The 26568-nt window shown below is 50.8% G+C and overlaps 1 protein-coding gene across 2 annotated transcripts in view; it reads left to right on the forward strand.

The window, feature by feature from the left end:
- Tmem266 (transmembrane protein 266) overlaps positions 1-26568 on the forward strand; it is a 103498-nt gene that overhangs the window by 47725 nt on the left and 29205 nt on the right. Inside the window, exons 2-5 of one of the 2 annotated variants that reach the window (XM_021656237.2) lie at positions 2269-2402; positions 5147-5335; positions 20027-20181; positions 22965-23038. In XM_021656237.2, the coding sequence (XP_021511912.1) occupies positions 2365-2402; positions 5147-5335; positions 20027-20181; positions 22965-23038 (456 nt within the window). In that variant the 5' untranslated portion in view covers positions 2269-2364. Of the gene's footprint in view, positions 1-2268; positions 2403-5146; positions 5336-20026; positions 20182-22964; positions 23039-26568 lie in introns of those variants that run through there. The other variant, XM_060374206.1, reaches the window with a different exon arrangement.

Below are 26568 nucleotides of genomic sequence, written 5' to 3' on the forward strand. Positions count from 1 at the left end.
GTGTGGCCTTGTTAGAGGAGGTGTGTTGCTGGCGTTTCAAAAGCCCACACCATTCCTAGTTCCCTCTCCCTCCCCCTCTCTTTTCCCTTCCCTCCTCCCTCTCCCTCCCTCCCTCCCTCCCTCCCCCCTCATGCTTGTGGATGATGCCAGCTCTCAGCTACTGCTCCAGTACCATGCCTGCCAACCTGCTCCTGTGCTCCCCACCATGATAGTCATGGACTTTAACCCTCTGTAACTAGAAGATAAACTCTGAAATCTGCAAGTTGCCTTTGCCATGATGGCAAAAGAAAAGCAAAACAATGATTGATATATGTTATATGAAATTGTCTAAGAATACAAGTATTGTATAATAACAAATAAAGGAGCCTTGTGTTTCTTAGCACTGTATATGGAAATATTTTCAGATCAATATGATGATATCCAGGATCTATTACAATTTAATTCAAAATAATCTTTAGGGGCAGAGAATGGACAGGCGTAGAGAAGAAACAAGATTGTTTCATTGTTAAGTGTTGAGGTTGGGTGTCAAGGACACAGAGGTCTATTATACAATTCTCTACAGTGTTGTACATATTTGAAATTTTCCATCCAAAAAGTAAAATTAAAGTTTTGTGCGATTTTAATTTTTTCCTTTTTGCCTGTTTCATGTTTAACATGGCATATTGTTCTAATAGCATGTATTTATTGTTTCCAGTTACAGAGTCATCCGATTTTCTTCTTCTTTAGTTAGGTGTGTAGAAAAATTGGGGTTTTCTGTATTCTAAGTTGCTTGCCCAGCAGGACTGGGAGATGTGTGAACAAAAAAGGTTACCCATGGTCTCCTCCACAGGGCTGCTGTCATGTTTAGCGTTTCAGGTACGCATTTAGAAATGGCGGTTTGCAAACGCCCTATCTTGGAAAGAATTGCTCACCTAGCTCGCAGCTGTGGGTTTCTCCTCTCAGGCTCCATTGGCAGTTGAGGTTAGACAATCCTCTCAAAACCAGGGAGACATAGTGAGAGTGTTTATGAAGATGGGGAAAAGTTGAAATTGTTTAAACCTTCGTGGTGGGGCGGTGAATTTTATAATATCTACTGTATAAGTAATATATGGCCCCAAGTAATACTGTTAAGGGGAATCTTCCATTTAATAGTTAGACCTCTCTGCTAAGGTCCACTGAGGTGAGGTAAAGCCCATACCTTAGTGAGGAGTGTCTGCAAGACAGCTCTCAAACTCACATTGTCCAAATTGTCTCTGACCCTTTGTCTCAAGTTATTTTACCCCTGATTAACTTCCGGTGTCGAATGATTGCTGAATTGAGCTGAGAGCTCTCCTTGTCTTTCTGGTTGCGCTAAGTCCTGCCCTTCCCAGGGCTCCTCCCACACCATAGAGTGAGCTCATCACTGACCATCTGTTCCTGGTGCTTCCTGTCCTGAGAGTCGGTTTCCTTCTGTGTGAGGGAGCCACCCTCTGCCCTTGTCTCTGTAGTGAGAATGAGGTTTTATCCTGTAAGGAATTCTTGCAGGAACAGCAGTTTGAGGCATGGTGCACCTTACAGAAGGATTTCCCCTTTCAGCAACCTCCACAGTGGCTTGTCTGGAAACATCCAGAAGCAGGATCTGTCTGCCTGTGTCTTCCCTACAGGACTCTACCGGCTTTCAGGGGAGCCCTCTGGGGCATTGTCACGTTTATGGTAGAAAAGCTTATGTGGTTTACCTTAGTTGCATTTGGAGGGAAAGGCTTTATATTTAGGGCTCCGAATAATTTTTGGAATGTGATCAGGTTCGACAGATTGCGCCACCTTAGTTTATAACAGTGCCCGATCGAAATGGTAAAAGCCGGCATTTACATAGTTTGCCTCTGTCCCTGTGTATCTGTCATTTAGGTAGTTCGGGTGTTACCCTTGTTTGCCGATGGGGAGACAGAGCAGAGGCAGTAGGTGTGAGCGAGGTTGTGACCTCAACAGACTGGCCACAGGGCTAGTTCCCCTTAGCTGCTGTCCGGCTTTCTCACCGAAGACTCGACTGAGAAGAGGAGACAGAATTACCACTCACGCAGAGATTCAGGCACAGCAACTTAGTGGGAATAACTAGGAGGAGGCCTTCAGGGCTGGAGAGAGGGAAGCATGAAGACTGCCATTACTTCTCCTTGGCATTACTACAAAGATCCAGTCAGCAGTGTCATCAGAAAGTGCTGCGTGAGAGACAGGCTAAGCCCTCCATTTTTAGATGAGATTAGGAGAAATTCAGTTTGGCATCTGAAGGTAATAAATTCCCATTTATCATCCCAGGGCATTCTGTTTTCATGACTCTTGTGAAAGCCTCCCTCGGAAATGCTAAGATCGGGCTTAAGGACGGCTGAGCCCCACTAGACGTCAAGAACACCCATGGCTTTGGTTGCATCTTTCAACATGAACAACCCACAGTAAGTACCACCAGGATCTAGACTGTTACCATGCACGGCTCATGAGATGAAGGGCCGCTCCTTCAGACAACTGAGGCAAACCTCGGAGGAAGACTAGCAAGTGCTAAGATTATAATACAGTGGGAATTGCAAGGAAATTTAGAAATCATGAGGTTTCTAAAAGCAGACTTTATGAAGCCAGGCAAAGACCTCTTAAAAAAGAAGAGCCTTCAGTTCCTGAAACCCAAGATGCCATACAGGCAAACCACTTAATCTTAACACGTGTTAGTGCGGTAGTCATCAGGCAACTCCCTGGTAAATGATACCAGATAAAAACAACAGTCATTCTTAAACTGCGCTGTCCTAGCCCCTACAGCTGTGTGCTGGCGCCTCAGTCCCCACAAGCATGATGGCTCATGGGTGCATTCTCTCTGCCACTGCAGTGCCCTGTGACAGTCTCGTCAACAGGGCACAATGCAAGATCACATGGCTGGGTGATCAGCTAGATGGATCTGCTGATCTTGCCTGGGATCGCCCTTCGCTGTGGGGTTAGATCCAGATAAAAAAGTCACAAGTGCTTCTAACACTTCTGATGGTATCGTGCCTACTATCCTTCCTTTGACCAAAACAAGTCATGTGGCTGAACACACAATCAGGGTTTGGAAATATAACACATATACACATACACACACACACACACACACACACACACACACCAACACACATGTAGTGCCACATGACAAAGGGGTTAAAAGGGTGGTGGCTACCCCTTCAAGAAAGGCTGGGTAGAGATAGCACCGCACTTTAACCCCCATAGTGCTCTTCACACACAAGACCAAAGCACAGGTTCGATAACTAGGCTGTGAGTTAGCTTCACTTCCCCCCACAGGGAGCTTCTGGTCTCTGCTGAGAGAACCATGTGACCAGAGATGGTGCTGAGCCGCTACAGCCACTGTCAAAGGTGAGCTGGAGGGCAGGCATGCGAGGAGGACAGATGTAATTTGTCCCACACTTGTCGGACTTGAACCCTGCCAGTTTCAGAACCAGAACTCCAGCATACTTTGAACAGCCCACTGATTAGAAGGTGCAGTTTGTTCAATTCAAAAACCCCCTTTCCGTGATTAGTCCCTGAGAAGAGAACAAACCCAAACCCCAAAAGCCTGTGCTTTTCAGGAAACATCTGGGATAGCTGGGATTCCCCCAGAAACACCCACTCTTTTATATCAATTGTCGAGAGACACAGAGACTGCACATCTTGATGACTGTTCTGTCTGAAGCTCTTGAGTCATCTTGGAAATGTCATACTGTGATGAGTACTATTATATGTGCTTGTCAGGGAGAAAAAAAACCAAAGGCTTGGGGGTGTGTGGTCTATGCAACAAATCTGGGCATCGGGAATTACCTGGTGAATGTGGGTGCTCCAGTAGCCCAGCTGTAACCCTCGAATAATCCAAGCAAAGGAGACTGGGAGGCAGGCTCAGCTCTGAGCACCCCAGGTAGCTGCTACTGCGTGTTACCTGTTGGCTTTCAGACTGTTGGAGACATTTGGAATTTTAGAGTTTTCCCACAGAGAGCAAGCGGGGCTGGCCATCAGAAGCTCCTCTCAGCCGCTCTGTGCTTCTTAGATCCATAGCAGAACAGAGCGAGAAGAAACAGCCTATTTCAGAGAAAATGAGGCCTGGGGAAAGCACCACAGAAATTAGTACCAAAGAGCAAAACCCAAGAGCAAATCTACAGCAGACGGGCTCCCTCAGTATCGTCACTGGCTTCTCATTCCCCGCACACAAGCCCTCCATAACCCCCAGATGCTAAGTTTTTACTGTCTCATGCACACTGCTTTCCTTTTTGAACTTGGTAGTGCGGCCAGAGACACAAGACTCAGCCTCTCAGATTCTGCAGGATGAGGCAGGGCCGAGAACATGCAGGAGGGACTAAAGATGGAGCCCCAGGCAGGGCCAGCCCAGGTCTCCAACCGGCATCTTCCGTCAGGAGAAGTTCGGTAGCACAGGGCACAGCTGTTGGCCATCTTGCAGGATGTTTCTGTCTCTATCCCTACTATACCAGATGCCAGCCATATTAAAAATGCCTCCAAAACCCGAGAAGACTGCTGGTTGTCTGGGAGGTGGCCCTGCCCCTGGCTTTTCTGTGCCAGTGAAGCTGTGGGTTGGTCTTAGTGCAGAAGGTAAGCCCGCCTAAGCCAGAGACAGACACAGACTCCTCAGTTGGTTCCCAATTCCCTACTCCCCAGTCTTGAGAATGGAGACATGGTGAGACCTGTTTGAATGGGAAACATCCTAGGACATCAAGGACAGTGTCTTAGCTGTCCTCGGTTCTCCTCCTCACCACCCCACGTCCCCCATATCGCCAAGGAGGCCAGGAGTGTCTACCACCTTGAGTATATATCCAGATGGGAACGAAAGTACCTTCTATTACTGTGCCACTGATAATGGAACTGTTGCAAAGATCTGCCCACAGAGATTCCCAGTGTATCACTGCAACAGAAAAGTGCGGTGGCGCCGACTGCTGAAAAGCAGAAGCTGTGTCTTTTTTCTGGTTAGCAGAGGGTCCGTGCCTCCCTTCATGAAGGATTTTCCCCCAAAACTCACATGTTCAAGTGCTTCCATGCGCCCTGGCTGGTGGGGAATAGGGGACTAACCAGCAGAGGCCAGCTTCCTGTGCCTTCATGCCCGTCCCACTGACAGAAGGAAGAGGATATACTGTCCTCAGGGGCTAACCCTCCCCCGCTGCTCTTCCTCTTCACCCAGACCTGCCACTGAAGGAGGGATTTCTGAAGTGGAGATTATCTCCCAACAAGTAGACGAAGAAACCAAGAGCATTGCTCCCGTGCAGCTGGTGAACTTTGCCTACCGGGACCTGCCCCTGGCTGCTGTGGACCTCTCCACAGGCGGCTCGCAGCTCCTGTCGAACCTGGACGAAGAGTACCAAAGAGAAGGGTAGGTTCTGGCATGGCTGAGGGCCTCTTGTGTAACTCTCCGTGTTTCCATGAGTACCTCCCATGAGGCAGCAGCAGAGGTAAGAGAGGCGGAGCAGAGGCCAGAAGTTGACATTAGGTCACTGAGGCTCTTTTTGCACTCAGACATGATTTCCTCAGAGAAAGACTTTGGGGACAGAAAAAGGCCCGTTGCTGCTGGACAGACAGCCTTTTAGCTCTTTTGCGATGTTTGCTTAGAACTCAGATAATAATAAGATTTCCCTTCAGGCTGAAATGAACCTTAATATTCCGTCTGCCTCACGCTGTGTACCTCGCAGGGGCTGGGGATGTGCTCAGGGTTACATAGCCCACACAGGATGGACTTGGATGGCACTTTGCTCTGCACACAGTGACACTGGGTGTCTGGGAACTGAGCAGAATCCAGCGAGGGGTTCTGTAGACGCCGTCTCCCTCCCTGTCCATTGAGAACCTGCAGGGCTGCTCTTACTTCAGCTCCTGCTCGTCAATCAGATCAGGGCCTCTGTTTCCCATCTAGCTTCTCATCAGCCTGGTCTCTCTTCAAAACCATGGTGAGCTGTTCCAGCTAGAGAGAGGCAAGGAAGCTGAGAGTTTGGTGTCCCATTTTGTTTTGTTTTGTTTTGTTTTGGTTTGGTTTGGTTTGTTTGGTGGTGGGGGTTATAATGTTGAAGGCCACGGAAGAGCAGACATACATCCTTGGCTTACACTGTGGCTTAGACTTCTAACTCAGCTAGGCTTTCCCCGGTTCTGTCCTGTGGCTTTCAGATACAGAATTGTAAACACTGGCCTGCACCTAAGAGCCAGTTCTGGGCAACACTCCCAGGTGCCTGTAACCATTTTAGAACACGCTGGCTGCTTTAAACACAAAAAGGAAGGGTTGCCATGCATTTTAGAAGCACAGGAAAAGCCAGAGCTAAGCTAAATTTGCAGAGCTCGCATTCCCCGCGTCTGCCTCCCCAGTGGGGCACCCCCTTCCTAAGATAAATTGCTAAACAACTGGGAAGCTGTACACCTGCCTCTGCAACAATGACACCCCAGTGCCTTTCTCTGAAAATGTAATTTTTCCAAGTACCGTGAACACAGCTGGCAGGACCCTGGAAGAAAATGACAGGCGAATCAATAGAAAAATCCCCAAAGGGATCAGGGAGATGCTTTCAAGGATAAGAGTGCATGCTCCACAAGCATGAGGACATGAGCTTGAATCCCCAGCACCCAGCCCTACAGGCTTCATGTGCCTGTAACCGCAGGGGGTAGGGAAAGGCAGATCCGATCTGGAGCGCTCACTGGGCCGAGAGCTTAGCCAAAATGGTGAGCTTCTGGTTCAGTGAGAGGCCCTGTCTTAATAAGGCAGAAATCCACAGCATATGCCTGAGATCCTGCTCTGGCCTCTGAATGTATACACATAGGCATACACACACACACACACACACACACACACACCCCTCACACTTACATGCATACATCATGCATGACACACATGATGGAAGGAAGGAAGGAAGGAAGGAAGGAAGGAAGGAAGGAAGGAAGGAAGGAAGGAAGGAAGGAAGGGGCATGCCTGGCATGCAGTATTGATCCAAGCAAATTGACTGATTGACCAAATCAGACTTCGGAGCCTGCTTTTCCCTGGTCCCTGGTGGCTTAAAGCCTGAGCTAAGTCCTGAAGGGCCCAGAACCAGCTGAACCAGCTGTATGTATACATGGCTTTTGCAGCTGTGCCCGACGGTGCTCAAAAGGACCACAAAACTGAGCCCTGCTCTGCCTGAGCCCTGCTCTGCCTCCGCCCTCTCTGAAGTTCTGCCTGGTGAACTCCAGTCCATCAGTCAGCGGGGCTTTCCCTGGGCACCTGGAGAGTCGCTGTGTTATTGCCCTCTGGTGGGCAAATGCAGTAGTGCAGCCTCCGGAAACAGGCCCGTGCTCTGGCCCTTCTGTCCTGAACTGATCTTGATCAGGCCCAGTTCAAGTTCATAGTTAAATGGCATGGAAAGAGATGGGAAAACCTTTAGGAGCTCAGGTCCAGAGCCCGCATCTGCTCCTGCTGCTGCATGGTGAGTGTACCGCTCTGTGGGTGTGCCCCACGTCGGTGAACACACCACAGGGCGAGCCTCATTCCCAGGCCCACACTCTCCAGGCTGCCGGAGGCCTGGCTCAACCATTCACTTATCCCCTGCATTGGCTGTGTGCAAAGCAGAGGCCTTTGATCTGATCTGGCTCTCCAGGTGGGCTCCAGTGAAGCCTTGTCCTGTAAATAGGAAGCCCAGGAAAAGAGTCGCTGGGAGTCCTCGTTGGGACCCTCGTTGGGAGCCCCGTGGCAGCCAGACTGTATCCCAGAGGAAGGAGGAGCCAGGCATGGAACAGAAGCCAGGGTGAAAAAGGACCAAGCCAAAGCACATGGCGGTGGGAAGGAGCTAGGCTGCTCTTGGCTCTCGCCTTACCTCCCCGCGCTTCCCACCGTTTGTTTTCAGCCCTTTCTGAAGCAACACAATCCAGATGTGACGTCACAGTGCTCACGGTCACTTCTTGTCAGTAAAACCTCTTCCTGCTGGGGAAGGAGGCCCAGCTAGGAGTGGAAACCAAGGGAGCTTAGGGACCCTAAGGGGTAGCTGCCCAGTGACTCATCTGCCCTCCTGCATGTCCCTGGGGTATGGTGCCAGCGTTCCAGACTCTGGGACTGTCAGGCCTGGAGACCTCAGAGCGTGAAGCCTGCACTCAAGGTCACAAGACAGCGTCGATCAGTGCCATGTATCCCCAGAGCGCTTCCAACAGCGACTCTATACACACTGAACAGCACTTCCCCTCCCCGAGCCCTTGGCAGCCACCATTCTACACCACCCTTAAACAAGACCATTCCGGGTATCTGGTGCAAATGAGATAGGGTTAGTGTGATAAGTATTTTATGTAAGTTTACTTTCCTCAGAGTTCACCCGTGGTAGAGCATGGGCCAAAATTTCCTTTCTTTCAACACGAGCGTGGTGTCCACATTTTTACCTATCGTGGATGGTGCTACTGTGAACAAATATGTCTCTGAGGCCCCGTCTTTGTGTCTCCGAGGTGCATACTTCCAAGTGCACCTGCTGGGCCTCACCGCGCAGGTCCTCAGAACATCAAAAGCTAAAGCACCACTTTCCGTAGCAGCTGTGCCGGTTTGCGCTTCCGCCAACAGGGCACGAACGTCCCGTTGCCCTCTCCCGCACCAACAACTGCTGTTCACCATGTTTGAACTGTAGCATCCTGAGGGTAGAGTTTGTAAGTGTGTGACCCTGTGAGGTACGGTGGACCATCCTCCTAATTCGGACAGAGCCACAGGCACAGGTGAAGAGCTAGTCTCAAAATACCAGAAACACGCTCACAGACGCACCCAGAGGTGCTCTCTACTACAGAATATCCTAGACGTCTCTAAAAGGATCGAGAGTGTGTCAAGGAGAGTCAGGATCAACTGTCGCTTAGCCTCTGTCCTAAGACTCTGGCCTGCCATGCGCTCAGGTAAAGAGCTGTCTGTTGCCTTCGGGATTCACCTGTGCTGTCAGGCAGCTTGGGGCTTAAAGAGGAGAAGCGGACCACCGTGCAGGCCACCACTGCCTCAGGCTCTACCCAAGCCTCACTTGGTTCTCGGTTGTGTTTGGCAGTCCTCTCTGGCTGCTCCATTTTCTTCAGTCCTTTCCTGCCCTCAGCGGCTGACATTATCTACCACAGCCCCAGACGGCACGTGCTGCACCTCCGAGCTCTTCCTTCTTCCCCTCCAGGCCTGGCTTCCTCTTCTGAGCTCAGATTCCATCACTTCCTCCTTCTCAGACCCTGAACTCCATCATCTACAGCCTCCCCACCATCAGAGGAGTGTGCCGCCCTCCTCTGTCCTAACCTCTACTCTATACCCATCACTCCTCTCTTCCTCTTTGCAATCACGCTTCACGCAAGCTTCAGTGACGCCTGCTGCACGCCTCCACCTGCTGCAGTCTGGCTGCAGCCTCTTGGATGCCACACCACTGTTCTCAGGGGTGTGATGCCTAATACTGGATGTAAAATCACCTAGGCAACGCATCTCTGGGAGTGTCTAAGAGCATGTTCCGAGAGACGTTTAACCGAAGAGCTCAGATCCACCCCGAATGTAAGTGACGCCATCCCCCATGGGTCTGTACCAAATCTCCCTTTCAAACTCACAAGTTCTTTCCGGACATCTTCATGGGGATCCCCACATGCCTTTGAGTCCTGACAAATGTCAATGGAGCGATCTAGCCTTCTTGTCCTCAGTTAGCTGCATCTTTGAAAGGAGAAGTGTTCCCATCTCTGTCCAGATCATTCTATTTTCTAGCCTTTTTTAGTGATGGCACTCAAATCCAGACTGAATAACCACAACCTACCCACTGTGGCCATCACAAACACAGCATGTCCCGAGAAGAACTCAAAAGTGGAGCTGACACAGACCGGTGGGCCGTACAAGTTGCCTGGTCTTGGTCCTTTTTACCAAAATAAGCCATGACCTAAGGCCCTTCCTACCTCAACAGGAACCAGTGCTTCCAAGATGCCTTTAAGCTCCCTGAAGTCTCAGTCACTTACAGTCACCTGCAGTTGGTGGTCTTGTTCTCCCTTGCTTTGACTCACTCTGGTGGTCACAAACTTAACTACAGCTACTTTGAGAATACGAGTACCCATTCCAAAGGCACCCGGGAAGCCAGAACTCACGCAGTGTGGGTTCCACTAGGGTGAGGATGGAACGCTCCCTTCTCCCTCAACCCCTGACTCTGGGTCTTGCTGGCCATGTGCTTCTGACACTCTCCACTCTGCTTCTCCTCGCTTCTCACGTTCACCTCCTTGCATCCAGGTCCACAAGTCAAACCCAGATGCGGCCTGGCACATCATGCCAGCGGTATCGCCCTTTCCCTCCCTGTGTCTGCTCCCCTCTCCACCAAATGTCTCTCTCCTTCAGGAGCAATGACACAAACCTCCACGTGAAGCCACAGAGGTGAGCAGACTGTCTGGGGAGGCAAAGGGGGGGTGAAGGGAAGCAGAGGTGCCAGCCCCAACTGCCAAACTCTGATGACAAAATGCTGTGAGACCAGCTTGGTTCTCCTCCTCGTACCGACCCTACCCTCTGTTACTGACTCCTGCTCTCCTGTACTGCCTTACTTGTCTACTTCACTTTCTTCCTCCAAGTCCTCGCAGCTAGTTGCTGTGGACTGTGCATAAAAGAAAACCCACCTCAAACTCACTGGCCTCTAGAACGTGGGATCCAGAGCTAAGGCAGCTCTGAGGCTGATCCAGAGGGCTCACTGGTGTCTGCAAGGGCCAGATTCCTCCTCTCACTGCTGTTGACAGTACTGGCTTCATCCTGATGCCAAGAGCGGCTTCATATCGGCACAAGGGCTGCCTGTGGTAGCCATGCATTCTCCTTTGTATCCAGCAAGCGAGAACGGTGGCCCATAATTAGCTTGAGAACAACATAAACCCTCCCCAGAAGCCTCCAGCAGTTCTTGCCTAATGTGTCATGGGCTAGAATTGAGTCACATGGCAAAGGATGAGGGGATATCCAGAGGCTGGTTGGACCTGTCTTTCGAACGGTAAATTGCCATGTAGATGTGGGAGACTCACCCACAGGTCCACCACAGCTAAGAGAGCCAGTTTCAGGCTGGCAGTCTGGCTCGGCAGCAAGGGTGCTTGCTGCAGACCTGACAGCCTGCATCTGATCCCCAGAATCCCGTAGTGGAAAGAGAGAACTGACTATGCCAAGTCGGCCTCTGACCTTCACATGTGCCCAGTGTCACCTACGTGCTTGAACACACTCTCTCACACACAGAGATAAAAAATACTCAAAGGGAGAGCTAATTCCCATTCATAACTGCACTCCCAGGCAGGAGAGGCCTAGAAGAAGCAGGGGTCTCAAATATGTTTAAGACCAACAGCATATTTCTGCCAGAATTCCAGAGTCAGAGGAAAACAGTATAATGGGGCAGAGAGATATTTTTTGAGATGTCAGGTTGGAAAAAGAAGACAGACCCAATATAGCAAACACCTAAATAAGGACTGAAATAATTTTAGACATGACAGCAAGCAATTGCTCGGGGCAAAGAGAAGGGAGGATAGGGGCCTATCGAGCCACGGCCCCAAAATAGCCTCTTTGCAGAATACCTTACGAGGCATCTCCAGAAACCTCCTGTCCCTCCGTGCTCCCACAGCCCTTCCGTCATGTTGTCATTGATTAGGAACGCAACAAATCCACAGATAGACAATTTGTAAGCAAAATGCTCCCTCGCTCCCACCTCACAACTCGCAGGCAGGTGCACACGGCCCTGGACTCTTTCCACCTCCGACCCCAGCTCTGGGCCAGGAAGTTCCCTCTAGCAAGGGCCGGGGTAGAGAGCACGCTGCCAGAATAAAGGAATGGCTTAAATGGCCAGGTGAGCGAGAGAATCAATGGGCAGCACTATGACAAAATGACATGCGAAAACCCAGGTCCCCTGGAGAGTGGTGTAAGCTGACCTACGTGGAGTTGAGGAAGAGCATAGAAAGGGGGATGGGGAACAGCACTAGGATTCTCATGCCCACAGGTCAAAGCTGAGCTGCAGCCAGTATCCCTCCAAGCTCCGTTGGTGGCTCCACTCCTCTCCACAAAGTCAGCCTAAAAGAAAGAAATTGGATTTGCCTCAGAGCATGACAAGTTTATGTAGTAAGAATTTCGAAGTGTGGGGCTGCAGAGATAGCTCAGAGATGAAGAGCACTGGCTGGTCTTCCAAAGGTCCTGAGTTCAGTTCCCAGCAACCACATGGTGGCACATAACTATCTATAGTGAAATCTGGTGCCTCGTCTGGAGTGCAAGAAGAATGCTGTATAAATAATAAATAAAACTTAAAAAAAATCAGAAGCATCCAGGGTTAACAGGCATGTCCACCTGCTATGACAGTGCAGGTATGAAGCCTGGTAAGTTCCGTGTCATATGACTTGTGGAAGGGTGGGGAGACAGAAGAGAAGGAAGGGAAGAGAAAGGTTGAGATGCGTTATCTTACTTTCTTGATGCCAGTGAGATTTGCTGACAATAAAGCACTACCTCCCTCTGGCATGCTGGGTGTCCTTGTTCACCCTGAGCGCCTCAGGCTTTCACAAGGATTCTCTATCAAATAGAGATTTAGCAACTATCAAATAGAGATTTAGTTAAGATACAAAATGTATTGATCACAGGCAATATCATTTCACTGTAGTCCAGGAGGCCCTCATTTTTAATTGACTCAGCAATCAGTTCACAGATACATTATTAAAATGTTCACCATCCCCATTTGCTCACAACATACATGGTGTACAGCCTTGGGGGACCACTAGGTGGCGGCAGAGTGCCTCTGGTGGTCAGGGGTGGGACTGGGCACCTGAGCTCAGCCTGGAGGGAGCCTGGGTGCAGAAAGCAAAGGGAACCAAGGCTTATGATGTCCAACCTGAGAGGCCCAGACAAATGTGGAGGCATCCAGGAACCAGAGAGAAGAGAAGAAAGGCCAAAGAGAAGAAAGGTGTACATGGCCAACTCAGAATTTGCCAAACTCCTATCAACCCAGAGGGACAGGACAGGGGAGAGGAGGCGGTGCCTGAGACTGTAGGCCTGAGACTTCTTCCCACTGCCTGAGACTGTAGCTAGTTTCTTCCCACTGGGTCAGGAAGTTGACTTCATCCATGAGCACCAGTTGCAAAGGCTAGTGCAGAGGATGTCCTTAGACCTGTGGCCAGGTCACAGAATTGAGGGGTCTCTGGGTAGAAGAGAGCCCTTAATCTAACAGCACCCTACTCCCTTCTCTGGGTCAACTTGAAGGCCTTGCCACGAGTTGGGACCACTTTGACCATACCCGTCAGAGATATGTGGGTCATGTCCCTAGTCCCCTAAGCAGGGACAGAGGTCAGAGGGGTCAAGCAACTTGCCAAGCAGGACAGCCCCTGCCTCCCCACCCTCTGTTCTTGCCACTGCATCATTCATTCTCCCAGAGGATGAATTGGTACTTCTGAGGACTCAAAGGATATAAGATTTTGGACAGGCACAGGTTAGCCTCCGGTGGGCCCAGCCGTACACAGCCTCCTGTCTTCTCCCAGGGCCGTGGAGCTAACCTTTAGCTCAGCAGGCAGAACTGCAGCTGCCCACCTAGAAACTGAAATGTACTCATTTCCCCAAAGGTCTGGGTGAGAAGCCTCTCCCAGCCAGCCTGAGAGTCGGCGTGCGTCCGCACTGTGTGTGCTGCCGTGGGCTACTCCACCAACCACCTCAGGTCTTCCGTTTAAAGGGCATATCTGTGGGCACTGGCTTGGCAGTTCTCACAGCACAGGATGGTGTCTCTTTGGAGAAGTCATGCTTAGCTGTGCTTATCTCTTCTGTTGCTTTGTCTCTGGAGTGGACTAGGGCTGGGAGCTCACTGCAAGTCAGAGTTAATTTACAAGGTTCTAGGCCCTGTGGAGACGAAGGCTCCCTTCCCCTCCTGGGCCCAACACCCTGCACAGTGCCTAGATATGGAATGCTATGTATTCTACCACCTCTCAGAAGCAGATAACCTATCTGGAAATGCATGTATGGAAACCATCATTGTCCTGACACGGGCTAGCTTCATGGATGCTAGTTTCAATATTTCAGATCCCCCCCCAGTATCTCTTGCAAAGGCAGGCATCCCATTTTTAGGATTAACAAACTAAGACCCCAAACACTGGACTCAAGACTTAGTCAACATAGCTGGGATTAAAGGTGTGTGCCACCACTGCCTGGTGCACAGAGCATAGCATGTATGTGTCTGTTAAGCCAACAAAAATGAAGCATAGATTAAGAAGAGAGGTGGATTTCTGTTAACCCCCTGGCTTTCTGTGACCGGGTTCTAGCTATCCAATGAATACAGTAGAGAAAAACAAAGGGGTGACCCAGACATGTTGCTGACTGTCAAAGCCACCATCAAGTTCAGTGGCTTCCACAGCACAGTGATCAGGATCATAGAAACAGATGTGGGCCAGACCAGGGCTCCTTAAACTTTTCCCACTCAAAGCAAAGGACAAAGAACCCATTATATAACTGAAGGCACACAGGGATATAAACTAGATATACAAATCAAACATTTACTGATAATAGGTCATAAAGGAATCTATTTAAAATAGTCCTCTGGTATATATATATATATAATTTCCTACTGAAAACTAAACCAAATTTGCATAGCAGTAAGATGAATGTACCGGTTCATCTTTACAGAAAGAACTAAATCGTGACTGAATCTTTGGTGCTCTAGCGTAGAGGATCTTCACCAATATTTTGATTTTTTAAAATTTCCAATGTTGAGACCATCACCTCACATAAATATATAGCAAAAATTACATGTATGTTTCAAATCATTGGAGAGTCTTTCCTGATCCCAAGCTAAAATCCCTTTAATGATTTTTGTTCCTGTAAAAGCATGTAGACTATGTAGGCCAAGCTGGCCTCAGACTCTCGGGGGTCTGTTTGCCTCTGCTCTTGGATGCTGGGCCTTTAGCAAATTTAAAATGAACTTTGTCAGCATCTTAACAAGCAATTTTAAAAACCAGACATTCTAATAGAGTGCGATCTAAATGTACACTAATTTAACATGTACTGAGGAAAGACGATAGAAAAATAAAAATACTGGACGTTTCTATTTCCCACAGTGAAACTCCTGTTTCGTAAGAGCAGAAAGCTTCGCACATAGACTAGAAGCCCTGCAATTCATAACCTCTGGTTGTCTCAGCAATGAGCCAAGGTGTCAGAGGTGTCCATTGGTATTTCGTCACATGACAGCATGTGTTCAGATCCAAAGCTACGGTGAGGTTGGGTGATGCCTGAAACGCCTCTGATTCCTTACGTGTTTGCTAGTTTCAACCCAGTACCACCTGCCCAGGGGCGGTACCACACACAGTGGGCTACTCTTCATTAATCAAGGAAATGCCCCTCCAAATTTGCCTCCATACTACAGGCAGTATGACAGAGACATTTTTCTCAATTAAGGTTCCCTCTTTTAAGAAGCTGAGTGTGGGGGTGGGGAATAGACCACCCAGGTCTCCCTTGGTGGTCCTCCATGAGAGTCAAGGAGTCTCTGCATCTCCTGAAACCTTATACACCGGGTTGTGGTTTTATGCATATGTAGGGGCATAAGGCCTTTATTGTCATCAATCATTGGAGAGTTCTGCTCCAGGAAAGCCTCCAAGCCACTGGTGAAGAAGACCTCCTACCGGCCGGAGATGGCCTAGGAAAAGCCTGATGCACCAGGCTTCACCTCAGCGGCTTCTAGACTCGTTCTGACCTCCCCTCAGTTCTGTTCTTTGGGAACTTGATGGACAGCGACCTAAATGGGCAACTAACAAGGTCTTCTGGCCTGGTCCTCCCAGGGAAATCAGCCTTCGGTCATCTCCACTGCCTGTGGAGTACCTTTCAGACCGGCTAGAGTGTCCCCATCATCTCCACGGGCCCTTTCCAGGAGAACAAATCACAGTTTCTTCTGTTGCCCATCCCAAATTCTCCCTTCCACAGCCTGAGCGCGCAGTGGATTGTGGGGTAGAAGAGGCTTGGCCCTGGAGGAGCGGAAGAAGCTGAGGCCTGACTGGTCCGTACCACATGGCCTACTTCACCTCTAGGATGGGGCTGTTTCAGGGCCAAGCTTGGGAACACTGCGTGACAGAGCAGAGGCCGGATGCTGCCTGCCTGCCTGCCTTCCAGGCCACTCCTGTGGCCTTACTTCCCATAAAAGAGCCTTTGGGGAGTTGCCAAAGTTCATTTGCATATTCTAGAATTTATTCTCTCAATATGTTACCCAAACAACTAAGACTATAAAGCGCACAGGCACTCACCTGCTCTCCACCCCCGACTCTTCCGAGGCCTCAGGCGGGGTGCCGGAACTTCTCTGGAATACCACCCGCCTGCAGGCCCATCTGTCGGTGTGCACGATTTGGGCAGCTCAAGCCTGCCCCAGAGCTGCCCCTGCCTCGTGGAGCACGTGTTGGGAACTAGGGACAAGCCTGCCCTCTGGTGGCGACTCTAGGGATATCACCACCCCGGGGCTTTGATGGGCTGAGGCCTCCAGAAAGCAATTTTTCCCAGTCTGTGCCCAGGCTTCAGCCCAGTCGGTCCTGGGATCTTTAGTTAACCGCGCTAAACCGTGCAGGAATCTTTAGAAACGGGAACTTCTTCCTTTTGCCACGAACACACACTCCCTAAGCCAGCTACTGGCTCACGTCCCGGTATCCCGAGGAGAATGTTAGTGGTACCCAGGCAGGCCTGTTTCTCTCCCGGAGACCTGTGGAGACCTGCGGGCGCTGCTCTTAACTTTCTCGAACATTTGACATTGCTAAAAGTCCTTCCCAGGGAGGGACATAAACAGTGTCAGCCCTCCTGAGGTCCTAACTACAAAAGCAAGCAGCTTCCCTGCAGAGCTCACTCCAGGAAACAAGTTGATTGGGCTTACTTAGAGAGAATGGGAGGTGTCCGCAGGGGTGTGGGTGCTTCTCCCCGAAAAGGTGGAACCTTTGAATTGCCAAGTCTTTACCCTCTCCTAGCCTCCCTCCACTGAATATATATAATATATACATATGTACATATATATATTCTAACCCTGTGCAGTTATGGCAGAATTGCATACAGCAGCTGGTAGGGAGTCCTGAATGGTCAAGTGAAGGTCCCAGGTCCTTCCCTGCCTCTCGTGAGGGGATATAAACAGTCAAGAAGGCCCTCTGGGATAGTCCTTTTCAAGTTACTTGAAGAGGTGGAGGTCGTCAGGCTGGGGATGATCCTGAATACCTGGTCTCAAACGTCTGTTCAACTCTTCACCATCCTGCGTCCTTCCAAGCTCTGGGTTTTCCCTGAGGTGCCCATGACCTTGTAGCACATGATAGCTGGTTTGACTTCCTCTCTCACTACAATATAACGGTTTTGCTGACTTGGGACACAGGGCCATGCTGGAAGCACAGCATTATTTGACATCCAGATCTGTCCCTGCCTCCTTTCTGAGTCCTTCCATCTGCCTGAGCCTTCCCTTGCTTGAGAAGGAACAACAGGCTCTCAGAATGCAGCTCACATGCATCAGATGTACAAGGTAGGAGGTGGCCCAATGCCCAGCTGATTCCACTGACCATGAGGGCGAGGCCTCCTGTTCACCACTGGGCATCACCCAGCACCAACAGTTTTCCCAGCTGCCTGCTTTATTTATAGCTTCCAAAGGTGCTTGACTCCCATTTCAAGTGACAATGAAATGGCACCAGTATTAGTGGTCACTAACAGTAGCGGTTATAGGGCTGGACCTGAGGTGCCTTAGTGGCCTGGAACAGAATACATGCTGTCGGAAGACCACTGGTTGGGAAGGACACTGCATAGAGTTCCCACAAATGCCAGGTTGAATGCTGCGCACAAACTGAGGGGTGTAAACGGTGCAAAAAGGCCAAGCAGAAGGGGAAATAGGAGTGGCATGTGGGAAAGGAAGAGAGGAGCAGGGAAGTCAGCAGGAGAAGGGGCAGTATGACAAATCGACTTAGCTCTTTGTGGTTTCTGTTTGGTTGGCCTGTGGGAGCCCACGAGAAAATGAGAAGAGTGTCAACACAGTGCATTTTAAGTTTTACCTGCGAAGGGGCCAAAAAAATCCCCTAATGGTCTTTGTGACTCCTGTTTTCCATTTGTCTCTTAAGGAGAAGCACTCTCTTCTAGCCCAGCTGCCCCCCTCCTGTCTCACCCTGTCCCCTTGGCTTTGTAGGAACTCATGTCAGTCTTCCCCTATCCAAACCGATCTGCTAAGCTTCCTCCATCACCTGCTGACATCTTCAAGCTTCTGTTTCTGACCTGCTTCCTGACTCTGGAGATGATGACATCTGTTCTTGGTGTCACCACTGAGCCAGGGATGGAGACCATCACTCATTCCCAGAGCTGTTAGAAAGCACCCAGATCAACGTAGGCCAGCCCCTTTTTCTCTCAGGTTTCTTCAAAGCTCTCACCTCTGCCGTTCAAGCTTCTTCTGCACGAGTATGAGGGAAAAGTCGCCTTCTGAGAGTGTCCACATCATTCTTTCAGAGATAGCTAAAAAGCAGAGCTGCCTTCCCAGCCCTCTGGCCCCTGAGTCTTCGGGAGGAAGACATTGGTCCTCCCTGCAGCAGGCTGCAGCAGACTGACTCCCTCTGGATGGGAAGGATGTGGTGATGGTCAAGCATTTGGGCCATCATCATCACCACCACCACCATCATCATCACCACCACCACCACCACCACCACCATCATCACCATCACCATCACCATCATCATCATCATCATCATCATCATCATCACCATGCCATTGTGCTTTCAGGTTAGATACAGTCCTTCATTTAGCTTTCGACAACTCTACGAGTTAAAACAACACTAGTCTTTCATTTCCAAGAGGGGAACTGGAGTCCCAACGTGACCAGATGTCTTTGCACATGATCTCAGGGCAGTTGGCCACACCCCAAAGTAAAGATTTCCCTGGCTTGTCTCAGCCCCTTTAGGATGCATATTTCTACCTACAACCAGATGGGCAGGCAGGAATGGGTCCTAACCAACCAACTCGGTGAGGTTTGATTACAGCTCTCCGGCCTCAGAGGGAGGGGATCTAGTACCCAAAGAGCTCGATTGTTCTGAACTCCTGTGGCCTCATGCATACTCCCAACCTACTCAGGAGAGTCTGTCTCAGAGGCCTCATCTTCCCTATAAATGTCTCCCGAGAGTTGGTCCATACAGAGTGCGAGTCCCTGGGATGCTCTGACAAAAGGCAGCCCCGGCCTGAGCAGCTTGGTAAACACAGGTGGCATCCATGTGGTGCACAGTGAGGCATGGCAGTGTAGTAAAGGGACTAGAATAGCCCACAAACAAATGACCGTTTAACTTTGACTCAGATTCCCCCAGCCTTACCCAATGGCAGCAATTTGTTTTGCTACGTAACAGTTGTTAACACCCCGTAACACCGATGTTCAGAGAATCTGTTCCGATAAGCGGGGATCCAAGCCAAGTCTTTCTTTTATAGCTGAAAAAAAATCTAATTCCATCCACTGAGGGCCTCAGCATATTTTCTGAGCGCAAACAGATTTCCCCAGATGCCAGCACGCAGGCTGGGTTCTGAGATACATAGAAACGTAATGACAACAGCCTGTCTTGTATGGTCCGTGCCGCCGAGGCAAGTTTGACTCACCTGTGGGGTGTGAGTTTCACACCCATCTTCAGGCTGAGAAGCCTGAATCCCAGAGAGTTCCTGTAAGGTCCTGGAGTCAACCTGTACTCACAGCTGTGTCCCCTAATAAGATTGTTCTACTATTTATGATTCTCGCCCCCCCCCTTTCCCGTGGCCTCTTGAGTAAGACTATCCTCTCAGGAAGCCCGGCTGTGGATGGAGCTTAGTGGAGAGCTTGCTTAGCATACTTAGCAAGGCCCTCTCTCCTGTCCCCAGCACCAGGAAGCCCAGGCCCAGGGCAGCCAGGCTGTTGGTTTGAGGCAAGGCTGGGGCAAGGACCGTCCCTCAGCCCCTCAGTCCCTCAGGCCCTCACCCCTCAGCCCCTCAGCCCCTCAGGCCTCACCCCTCAGCCCCTCAGGCCTTACCCCTCAGCCCCTCAGGCCCTCAGGCCCTCACTCCTCAGCCCCTCAGGCCTCACCCCTCAGGCCCTCACCCCTCAGGCCCTCGCCCCTCAGGCCCTCACCCCTCAGCCCCTCAGCCCTCTTCTTGCTTTTGTCCCTACAGGTCTAACTGGCTGAAGCCGTGCTGTGGGAAGAGAGCAGCCGTATGGCAGGTATTTTTGCTCAGTGCGAGTCTCAACAGTTTCCTGGTAGCCTGTGTAATATTGGTGGTGGTTCTCCTGACTCTGGAACTTCTGATAGATATGAAGCTCCTCCAGTGTGAGTAGCAAGAGAGATCCATACACAAACACATATGTCAATATTCACTGTGCATCTGCGTCCCTTGGGGGTCCCTGGCCCAGCCCGTGCCACTGCAGGCTGCTGGCCCCACGGTCGCCCACGGGGATTGCTGCTGGGGAGGGAACACATTTGGCAGCTTCTCTGTCCCCATCGATATCACGTTGTCCTCTTCTGTCCAGCATGGCCACTTCTTCCTCCCCCCCCCCCCAGCATTCCATGATCAGGAACTGATGAGACCAAAACAGAAGTTGGGGACGCCTGTGTGCGTCTTTTTATATATACATATATACATCATTGTTCTCATTTGGAATTTTCCAGGCTGATTTTTATTTTTTTTCTGGCTTAACCAGAGTTCTGCTTTGGGAAGTTGATCACCTGTAGTAACTAGACAGCGGCCACAGCACTCATGTATGTGCCAGTCTGAAGTGGGGGTTGCATCCTTTACATGTGTCCTGGATGGCTTTGAAGATGCTTTTCTGCACCCACACCTCCAACCCTGCCAGGGACTATGTGGTGCACAGACTGATAGGGCAGGACCCCATTTTACAGACAAAGCCGACAAATTGAAGTCCGTGGGAATGCGAGACTTAACCTAGCTCAGAGAAACAGACCAGCAGACATCAAGCCTCCAGGCTGTCCAGCTGCTTGGCCACTTTCCTTACTTGCAGGGTTCCTTCTGGCCTCATGGTGGTGACGGGTTGGTGCTTGGGACGCCAGCAGAACGGATACCTTCTAGTACACTGTGGCAACATGGCTGTCAGGGCGAAGGCCTGCTTTCTGTCTCCACTCTTGGAAACCCCTGCTTTGTATACCAAGGATCCAGGGGCCCAAGTGTCTGGCTCTTGGCTGTGGATGAGCATATAGCTTATGGAAAAGTCTCCCTCACACACACACCTTTCTTGATTCAAGTACAGATACTTTAAAAGTGGAACTACTCGCTACAGAGAGCTTTTATTTTCCACCATCGACAGAATCCGGGAGAAGAGGTTCAGCCACCCCCAAACCCATTTTGTCCTCTTTTTTCTCAAATGTCCCCAAATCCTTCACTGAATCTCCTGTGCTGAGGGGTTGTCCCGGCTCCCTCCAAGACACGCCAGCCTTGTTTGCACTCTGGGAGAGCAGAGAACTGCTTTTGTCTGATAAGCCTAGTTGGGTTTTATGTAGCCGCTGGCCCCTTGGTTCCAATTAAAGTATCTTCCAGCATGAAGTGCTCAGTCCTGGTTTTACACTCAGCCTGGCTTCAATTAAACCATGCTGTAGGCTTCCCCCGCCCTTGGCCAGACTTCGGTGCTTTATGAGACCTGACCAGAACGGCGGCCTTCTTTCCCTGTGGTGGATCGGACTGGGGCCCTCCCCTTCTCAGGTTGTGACGAGGCATTGGGTAGACCTGAGAACCCAGCCAACACTGGAATTTTGCTTAAAATTAAGTATCCAGGAGATTGATTTTGGTGGGAGATCCGATAGCAGCCCATAAAAGGCATCTTAAATTCCATAAAATGCACAATCCGAGATTTATTGCTCTTCTAAAGCAAACCGTAAAAAAAGGCACAAGAATTCATTTGAGAAATAATGGAGAGAGATTTTTATGTTTCCAAAATCATCTGAGGTCTTTTCAGAGTCACACAGGCCTCAGCCTCTCTGTTCCCACTGGTACCCATGCGGCTCAGAATGGGGATGAATTCACAGTGTCTCTGGGGTTCATCCCTTGATGGTCATACAGACCCTGAGCCAGGGAACCTGAGTGTCTCTCTCCTGGAACGCACTATTGCAACCTTCTTCCTCTTGGATTTGCTTGAAGACCTCACTTTTATCCACTCACAGGACTCAGAGATTCTAGAACACTGGGAAAGCCAGCCCGAGCCAATGAAGATATCTTTCTTTGACCCCAGGGGAACTTGAAACAGGCCCTCTAGGGAGTCCACATAGCCTGTGTACTGTAACATCCCTTCCTCCTGCCCCCCAAATCCCCCTAACTCATCCAGAGAATTTCCTCTAGAGACCACTCTGCTCTCTTTCTACCAGAATCACCCCACCTTTGTCCTGGATCCCGGCACCTTGCTTTTAGCCTCACTAGCACGTAAACCGTGACCTGCGAGTGCTTGGAGGCAGTTTGTGGTTTTCTGTCCTTTAGAAGGGCCTTCAAGGATGGCTGTTTAGCTGAGGACGGGGTAAGACACCATCAGTGCCAGCTGCAGGTACTTCAGTGGGCCCCAGGCTTCGTGTTCTGTGGCTGCCACTCATCATCCCCTCCCTCCCGCTGGCAGGAGCTCCCACCATCTTTCCAAGGCATGCTGCTGTCACCTCTAACCCCACTCCAGCAAGTTCAGAATGGAAGGACAGACAGGCTTGCCCAGAGCCCCACACAAAGTACCGTGAGCTGTGGAGATGGTGTGCTGGGGATCTCAAAGCTATCACTCTGGTCCACAACTTGGCTATGGTCCATGACCCCTTCTTCGGTGCATCTGGCTAGGGCACAAAGGACAAAACAGCAGTGAGCAGGAGAAATCAAGAGCTGGCCTTTGAGGAGGAGGAGGCGAGGAGGCGGCTGCTTGAGAGACAAGCATTTGGGTCATGGTGCTCTCCCACCATCCCCACACACCACTGGGTACAGTTGCCCTTCCTCTCTGACCCAGTTTCTAACAGATCTAAAGGTACCTACAAGCACCCGGGGTCCCCAGAGGTCTGCGTTCCTGCCACACGGCCCCCTAGACTGATGCGTTCAAGTCCTCGCTCCTAAACCTGCCCCACTGTGTTCGTTGCAGTTTCCAGTGCATTCCAGTTTGCTGGTGTCATTCACTGGATCAGTCTGGTCATACTGTCTGTGTTCTTCTCAGAGGTAGGTAAAGATTCGGGCCCTGAAATCTCCTCTTTGGGGTGACTGGTTCCCAGGAAACCCAGGCTTCTTTTCACTACAGTTTCCTAGTGTCAGGCCCTCTGCTATCCCCGAGGCTGAGTTTCACCACAGGATACGGCACAAGGAATGTTCACAGATGCGTACGTGCAGCATGGTGGCCAACCCAGCTGGAGAGATTTGTCTCCGAACAGGCAACCTCTGCTCAGAATCCAGACTCTATACAGGCGTTATCCAGTGAAGTCAGGGTGATGGATCTGTGTGGGTGAGGTTGTGCATGATGTAGCTGAAGAACGGAAGTTGTTTGGGTGGCCAGTGAGGAGTATTCAGGAGACAAGGCCCAGGAAAACCCAAGGCAGAAGCAATTAGGATTTGCTTGCCTCAGGGCCAAGGCCTAGAATACAGACTCAGGGCTGGGCAGTGTACTTAACCAGGTCCTGTGGAAGGATGCAGTCCCTGGCTGGCAGGTGTCCCCAGGACAACAGAGGGCCGTGTTTCCAAAGTGGTGCCTCAGGCAGATGCTTCCTGGTGCTTCTGGAGTTGGTGACGTACACATCTGGAAAGCTAACTGGAATCTCCCAGAGCCTGGGTTTAGCATGTGAGCAGAAAAGACCCGCATGGCCACTGGGTAACTTGACAAACCTTGATACCAAGGCATCCCTTGATTTTTACACAGGGAGTGAGGGACACCTCTTTTGAGCAGTTCCCATGCCCCTGGTGATCCTGTGGCCTGTGTTTGTGGGACATCGGTTTGCACCTGCTTCGCATGGGGCTTCCTGGAAGGATGGGAAAGGATGGGCTTCCCACTGTGGGAAGCGAAGGGCTCAGAGCTTCATGGGGAACCAGTGCTTTCTAATAGAGCCAAGGAATGACCAGGTCAGCTAGCCCCTTGTCCTCTCCACCCAGATGCTCCCTGCTCCTGCCACCACAGGTACACATCTGTCCGAAAAGAGCCCTGGCGGCTCTTTCAATGAAAGAAAACACAAGTAAGGTACAGAGCCTGCTGGGAACACAGAGGCACGGGTGCACGCACAGCTGCTGGTATGCTGGAGGCAGGGAGCACAGCACAGACTCAGAAGGAGGAGGTGGCCAGAAAGGAGGGTCAGCCTGGGTGAGTCTAGAAAGAGAGATATTTTCTGTTGTGGTCAAAGAACTCAAGAAGCCAGAATCCCAGGGCCTTCTCTGGCCTTGCCAATAGTTCTGCTATCTCTCTCTCCCCTAAAAAGAAGAGGAAGTCTGGGGCCTCAGCTTTCGAGTTCGGAATGCTGAGTGTGGGTAGGGCTGGGCCGGGTAGTGTGCATTCTAAGCACGGAACCTTGCCTCCCCCGGCCCTGACTCCTGTAGCTCATGGCCAGTGAGCTCGACCTGTAGACGAGACAACTCCTGAAGATCCCAAGCTTGAATTCCCAGGACATTTCCTAACTAGCTTGCTGAGGTCGCTGGTGGTGGTCAGGTACCCAGAAAAGGCTGATCAGTAGACTGGGATCTCGATAGGGTGCAGCCATGCCTGGCCCCTCTTCTCTGCTTGGGATTCCCTCCTGCAAATCCTGGGCCAGCGCCAGATGTCTCCTTGATGCAAGCCTTGGAAAATGTGCCCGGGCCTATGACTGCCAACAAAAATGTTTAATCAGTTGCTGTGCCTCTTCCCTCTAGCCCTCTGCTTTGGTTTTATTGGCTTTTGCAGAATTTATTGCCCAGTGTTAATTTGGCATCCCCTTCCTGTCACTGCCAGAGACAAACCACCTGAAACAGACAAGCTCCTGTGTTCAGCAATAGCAGCCTCAGAGGCCCGACAGCCAGCCCCCTCAGTGGGGAAGGGCTGGGGCTTCCCACAGACTCTGCTTTCTCTGAAGGGCCTGTGGGGATGGGGAGAAGGGCTAGCCCCTTGCCTTGGACCTTGGGGTGGGGAGGATGGAACGGAGCTAGGCTATCAAAACAGCCGTGAAAACTCTCCCCTGTGCCGTCTGCCCAGCTTGAATGAGGGGCTGTGTATAGTGATCTCTTGTTGAGGAACCCTGGCTAGCAAGGGTGGGCTTCTGTAGACCCACAGAACACCAGGAAAAGCTTGGTGCCAGCAAGCTCTCAGATGTCTTCATAGCACAGGATTGTTGAATATGAGCCATTTGTGCCCTCACAATGACTGGGGTACCTCTGACAGAAAGAGCCAGAGAGCCCAGAATCCCTCGGCAGCGTATCAGGCCTGCATGTTTCCCTGCCAAAATGCTAGTGCGGTCCTTATGAAAACCCACACAGGGCCTGGGTGCAGTTTAGTTGGGGGTCACCTAACATACCCAGGGCCCTGGGATTGAATTCCACACTCCATGAGCCAGGTGTGGTAGTGATGCCTGCAATCCCGCACTCAGGAGGTGCAGGCAAAAAGAAGCAAAAGTCAAAGTAATCTTCTGCTACATAGAAAGTTCAAGGAACAGCCCAGGATCTGTGTGACCTTGTCTCAAAATACATACATATATACATACATATATACATACATACATACATACATGAGAAGGACATCCCAAGGTTATGGGACTTATGGTCAAATCTGGACAGAGCTCTCTGGGCTTCTAACCTGCCTCTTGTCATCGCCCTCAAAGGTTTCTGGCATTAGCAAGTTGAGAAGGAACCAGGAATCTCAGTGAAAGACCAGGGCCAAAGCACTGAGAAAAAAGATCAAACAAGACCTCTGAACACAGACCAGGGGCGACTAGCCCTCTCTCCTAGTCTGGCACAAATAGAAAGGTCCCTAGATCTGGCCCCTTCTTTCTCTGGCACATACCCAGGAGGGTCTCTTGGCTCTTGGTCTCTTGAGAGGTCATGGCAAGCCGTCCCTGGCCAGCAAGAGGGCTGTGTTACTCAGGCAAGTTCCACAAGGGTGAGCCACCAAGGGCTGCTGCAGCCCCAGGGCCCTCTGCCTGTTTCTGAGTGTCGTTCCATCCCGAGTTTCCACGGAGCCTCAGGGAAGGATGGCAGCCATGTTACAGTTATGAAGCTGAGGCCTGGAGGGGTGGAGAAAACCCGCCAGGGAAAGTCAGATACAGGCCTCCGGGTGGCCTGTCCACTGCCCCATTTTTAACATCTGAGTTCCGAGGCTGCTTCTGGAAGTTGGACCACTTCGGCCTGGGCCGGCCTCACAGGACAGAGCTAGGACAAGACTGTGAGTCTGGCTTGAGCCCAGTTCAAGGACATCTGTTCAACTAGGCCACACTTCAAACAGTGAGTTGGGGTCTTCTAGTATAAGCAGGAGTGGGTGCCCTTAAGCAGAGTGGGCTGCAGTCCCAACAGGGGCCCAAGGGGAGAGTGTGCCCACGAGGCTTCCTGGGCCCTGTGGCGCCTGGTCATAGTCACCATGTTCCCACGTGACCTTGGACACCAAGGATAAGCAGAGTCTTTAGAATCAAAATGAGGATTGTGCAAACAGGTTTCCCAAGCCCAGCCTGCCCTCGGTGGAGACCAGTCCCAGCTGGCCACTTGGAGGCAGAGAGCCCACTGCTCCTCTTCCTGTGCTTGCAATAGCT

This window comes from Meriones unguiculatus, chromosome 1, assembly GCF_030254825.1.
Source record: "Meriones unguiculatus strain TT.TT164.6M chromosome 1, Bangor_MerUng_6.1, whole genome shotgun sequence".
In the NCBI taxonomy this organism is placed as follows: domain Eukaryota; kingdom Metazoa; phylum Chordata; class Mammalia; order Rodentia; family Muridae; genus Meriones; species Meriones unguiculatus.